General features: G+C 45.0%; 1 protein-coding gene across 2 annotated transcripts in view; it reads left to right on the top strand.

The window, feature by feature from the left end:
* The window catches only part of LOC103395559 (neuronal migration protein doublecortin), a 23663-nt gene extending 20264 nt beyond the window's left edge, over nucleotides 1–3399 (top strand). For both annotated transcript variants that reach the window (XM_017041998.2, XM_025065774.1), the window contains one exon: nucleotides 3214–3399. In XM_017041998.2, coding sequence (XP_016897487.1) covers nucleotides 3214–3384 — 171 coding nt within the window. In that variant the 3' untranslated portion in view covers nucleotides 3385–3399. The remainder of the gene's footprint in view (nucleotides 1–3213) is intronic.
* The last annotated feature ends 2078 nt before the right edge of the window (nucleotides 3400–5477 follow it).

Raw genomic sequence — 5477 nt, forward strand, 5'->3', positions numbered from 1 at the left:
TTGGCTGCTTCTGGTCTAATTTTCTGCTAACTTTTCTGGTCTAATTTTTAGCATGTGTTGTTCATGTGTTGTGGTTAGATGCAGAAGGAAGGAGAAATGGTGAAAAGATCATTCAAAATAAAAGAAGTAAATACCCTGGTATTTACTTCTACTTAGCTGCCATTGGCTGACTCAGAGTGGGTCATTATTATTACTATCAGTCACATGACTGAGTGATAAATGAGCAGCCTGAGTCAGAGCATTACCATGCAACACTGATCAACAGAGGGGGCAGCGTGGAGTCAGGGTGAAGAGAGGCAGGATCTGGAGCGTCATCAGTCACTGGTTCATTAACATTCGTCAGTGAGACGCTGAGAGGACGAGCTGAGGTGACGACGGGGAAGCATCACGGGAAAAGATGAACGAGCCTGTCAGCAAATTCAGATTGTTTTCCTGGCATCGCTCTCTGACCTACTGACCTCTTACCTTACAAAGACAACGTGACACCGCGGTCTACCACGTGACCATCGTCACCTAACGAAGTGTCTGCTCTCAGGTCAATCAGTCTAAGTAAAAAAACTTTAAATAATTCAGCTGATATTGTAGTAGTTTCCAGTCATGGTGTCCGGGGTTAGTGGTTTTTTTTTTTTTTTTTGTGGGGGTCATGTGGTCCTGACAGCTGGTGGAGCAGGGATTAGGGATGGGCCTGATGGGACAGTGTGGTTAAGGGGGGAGGGGGTGAGGAGAGGAGAGGAGGAGGGGGTCAGGAAGGAGACCCTTCTTCATAAAACACACACTTCAACATACAGAGAACATGTTGGATGTAAATGAGCCACATGTTGATCCTTGAGTCTTCATCAGGAGGCTGACCTTCTCCAGTCCTTCCAACAAAGCTCATATTTGAACATGCTGATCTGACCTTTGACCCTCTGCAGCCACAGCGTAGACAGGGTGTGATGTCATCATCAACTGTAGAAACACTGTGACCATGGAACTTAACCTGAGGTTGATGATGATGATGATGATAAATCAAGACAAAGAAAAAAAGTGCAAGCAATGGCCTGCAGGCTCCTTGTGGTCTGTGGGCTCCTTGTGGTCCGTTAAGGTATTGCATGTGGTTCTTGACCTTTTTCTACTTAATGTTGTTTCAGCAGATCTCAGAATTCTTCTGAAGAAACGTAGGAGAAAAAAAAAAGATAAAATAATCTGAGGGCTGGACACCTGTCTTTACACAGTATGGACCAGCAGGGGTCCCCAGGTTCCCTTTCTGTCAGAATGGTGGTCCCATGATCACAATAAGTGGAAAAACACCTGTGTGATAGGGATTAGAGGTTTGAGGGATTATAAAACAGGGTTGAATGCCTTGCTTAAAGTGAAGGTCATTTTCCAGTCATGTTTTTTTTTTTCGGTTCAAGAAGCTCCTTCTCAACAACGATTAAGCTGCAGGACATGTCCAGAAAACATCTGGGTTGCGAACCGTGGGTGGCACAGACGACCGAAACTCTAGGCTAGCTAGGCTAATGGACCTTTTTTTTTTGGTCATGCTAGGAGGCTTGTTTACTGGACCCATCCATCACTGACTGACTGAACCAGAGTCCTTCTTACTTAATGGGATTCTGTTAAGAGGAGGATTAAAGGTGGAGGTCTGATGGATAAACACTTTAACCCTTTAATCACCTCTGGTCTTAAAGCCTTTAACCATGGACCAGTCTGATCCCCGTCTCTCTCCACTCTTCTCTCTTCTCCATCATCTCTCCTCCTGTGACCACAGAGATGTGAAGGAAAAAAAAAGACTTTTCCTGAAGCTTTCATCTTGATTGATTGTTAGCCACAACGGTTTGACCCTAATGAAAGTACCTTGTATCTAATCTCCTGATAATGAAGACAAAACAAAACTCTAATGTGCCGCCTGTGCATTAGGTCTGGGCTGGAAAACCCATTTAGATTCTTGTTCCCTGGAGCCGAAGCAGCATCTCTGCACCGCAGTGAAGACGTATGTGTGTGTGGGGGGGTGATGAGGGGGGGCTCAGAGAGGCTACAGCTGTTGGATGCCACGCCACATAGTCACCACCACATACTTATAAAGTCCACCAGCAGGACGCAGGTCCATCGCAGCAGCTGCCGGGGCGGAGAGTTCCCAAATTATCCGCGGCTCATAGTTTGGGTGTGGATCACAAAGAACGTACACGGTGCATCCTGACTCCTCTGGCAGAGGTCCAGACAAAGGGATAATCTTTCAGTGCATGGGGTCAACGCAAAAAACCTGCAGCAGAGTCTGAGAGAGTGTGTAGAGAGAGAAACCCCCTGGAAGTCCTGTGTAATTCAGACGGTTCATCTCGATCCAACGATCGGAGGCGACAAAGGCGTGAGTTTGAAAAGATGCTGAAAGAAGAACTGAAAGTGAGACTGAGCTGCTCTGCAGCCAGAGCAAAAACAAACGGCGGAAGCTTTTTTAACTTTGAATGGCTTTAAAGCGGGCGTGCCTGGGCTGGTAACCGGGCCTGTACAATGTGGAGCGGAGGAGAAGGTGTGGCCCACGCAGACATCTGCCCACCAATGTAGGCCATATTGTGTCAACAGCTGCTATAGTGAGAAGTCCCCGGGGACCGAGGTTGAATCATTTAAACATTACGGCTTAGGTGTAAGACTATCTCCTCCGTCTTTTATGTCGTTGCTAATGCAGCCAGCGTAGCTGAAGGCATGTTAACATGACAAGGAAAAGACAAAGGCTGCCTCCTGTTACCACCTGCAGCCCATGAAACCACAGCTGTATACGTCTGACCCCGTGAGGGTGACAACACTCTGTGACTGGTTCTACCTCACAGACTCCGCTCAGGATTTATGACATGTTTTTTTAAAGGTGTTTTGGGCTGGAGATGGTGCCATTTTAAAATGCAAATGTCTGGTAAACTGCTCACACAGCCCTGTAGGTGTCAGTAAATCACCCAAACATGAAGAAGAGAGTTTAAACAGTGATGAAAATTACAACCTCTGGCTGAGTTTGTGACTTATACTCAGGTGCGATTTATATTTTAAAATATTTAATTTTACATGTTTGTCACTTTCACACTGACAGCCACTAGAGGGCACTCTAGCTTACATATTTACATATTTTTTTTCTCTTCATGTATTTTTTGGCTGGTATTTTTTTCTCTTCATCGTGTATTTTTTGGCTGGTGCAATTTATAGTCTGGAAAATACGGAAATGTAAAAAAAACTCTGTGTATTTTACAGGTCACCTGTCTGCAGGATTTCTTCGGGGAGGACGACGTCTTCATCGCTTGTGGACCAGAGAAATTTCGTTACGCCCAGGACGACTTCTCCCTGGATGAGAATGGTGAGCGACTGTTGTCTGGCTGGTGGGGGAAAAAAAAAACGATTTTTTTTTTTTCTGGCCAAGATTGAACGTGGTCTGGTGCTTGTTTATAGATAGAGAGGTAAAAACAAATCTGTGTATGAGAGTGAGGCCGGTGAAGACAGACGGTGGTGAGAGGAGCCTGTTATCTGCAGCAGGCAGCAGTGAGAGGAAAAGGTGGGAAATGAAAAGAGAAAAAAAAAAAAAGCTTCATTAATCTGTGAGCTGACAGGTTTAGGTCAGCTGATCCACTGCCGCTGATGCTGCTGAGAAGTCGAGCAGCGGAGAAAACGTGAAACCAATCCGTCCTCCGACTCTTTCAGCTCCATGCAGAGCAGGAATCAAATCCTATTTTTAACCCTTTCAGCCCACGTCCCTCCTGCGGTAGACGTTCCCAGTCCTGTAAACAAGACCTTTAATCTAAACACTGTTGTCATTGTGCTTCCTCCACTCCTTTGTCTTCCCTTTCTTCCTTGTCAGATCGTGTTAGGATGGAGGTGCAGTTAGTTTATAATGATCTGACATCTTCTCCTTTCAGCCCTCAGCCCCATGAGACCAAAACTAAATAGTTTCCTTCAGTGTAACAGCCTGAGGGCAGAACTGGATAAAATGGCTGGTAATCTCAAACAGCCCCCGTATCAGTGAATCGCCCCCGTCGAGCCGAGGAGGACGGATCGCTGTCTGTGATGGGAACGTGTCTAAGGTTCCCACCTGTCTGGGTGATTTACGGTCAGCCGCGTTCACAAAGATGAATTTAATGTTATTATGAAGAGTTGATGAAAAAAGAGCAGATGTCAGAGGAGGCAGGAGAGACGATGTTACTGTAATAATAACTCTATACTCTATATCTACAGTATATATGTGTAAAAATGTAAGCATTTATATTAATATATAATGTCCATCTCTATATATGTATGTATATATGCGCAGGCACAGAGGCATTAATGGTGGTTAAACATGACTGCATCGGAAGAACAGGGTATTTTAGCAGCTGTGTGCAGTTTTTACAACCTTGTTGCCACATCCATCCATCCATCCATCCATCCATCCATCCATCCACTCCGACTGTGGCTCACTTGCTTACAGTAAAATTGTTGTGAAAAAGAAATTGGTGGTGGAGCTTTGCCTACGCTGCCCTCTGCTGGACTGTTGAGTAATTACCGTCAAGCAAATTGTGACTTGATTGACTGTGACATACAGTATCTACAATTATGCATTTCTACAAAGGAATCATTTGATGGAAGAAGCTCGACACTGTTTAGCTTTAAGTGGAGGATACGAAAGAAAATCACTTATTTTAAGTATGTTAGGGTTTTGTCTTGGAACTTTTTGACTTGTCCACATCTATCATAATGTACAATTTGCATTTATGACTGCTGTGTAATTTAGGAGTTTAAATATTTGTGGGCATAAAAAAACACAAATATTTTAAAACGACTGCTGCAAAATTTAGGAGTTTAAGTCCTGCTCTTGTCTTTTCAAAGTCTGCCTCGGCAGAGTTACCGAAGACAAACGTACATCCACACCATGATGTAAAATAGATGCAGATTTTATTCACAGGCAGAGAGAAGAACATGTCTGTGTTCAAGCTGCAGAGACGGCATCAACACCACCACCAGTAGCCCTGAGTCAAATGAGTGTTGACAGTGTTGTCAGTCGGGTGAGGAGACGAGCCTTCAGTCTGAAGTACAGTCAGAGGCGCAGGGACACGCCTTCCAGACAATAGAGCACAAATGTACGTCGGTACCCAGCAGTGTGTGAAGGTTAGCGGAGGAGACAGACGTGCTGTCGATCCCAGGAGTCAGTGAGAGACGGAGTATAATTAGCATCAAAAGTGGGGAAGAGGGGGAGGGGCAGACGAAGGGTGAGGAGAGGAAGTGTGTCTATGCTAGAGGCTGGATGAAGGAGATGGATGTTCTTTGTCGTTGTCAGTTTTAAAGCCACACAGAATCACAGAATTCAGGTCTGGGTGCAGGACCTCTAATGGCCAGCAGGGGGCGACACTGGGAAATCTTTGGTTACTGGGCAGTAACTGTGTTTTCTTTGTTTTGTAAACTACAATCCCATTTGGAAGAAAACGTTCACTAAAGCACTTCTGGTCCGTGACTCAAACTGCAGCTGCTGTTTATCCATCATTGTTTCT

The sequence above is a fragment of the Cynoglossus semilaevis genome, chromosome 19 (assembly GCF_000523025.1).
Source record: "Cynoglossus semilaevis isolate Cse_v1.0 chromosome 19, Cse_v1.0, whole genome shotgun sequence".
Classification (NCBI taxonomy): domain Eukaryota; kingdom Metazoa; phylum Chordata; class Actinopteri; order Pleuronectiformes; family Cynoglossidae; genus Cynoglossus; species Cynoglossus semilaevis.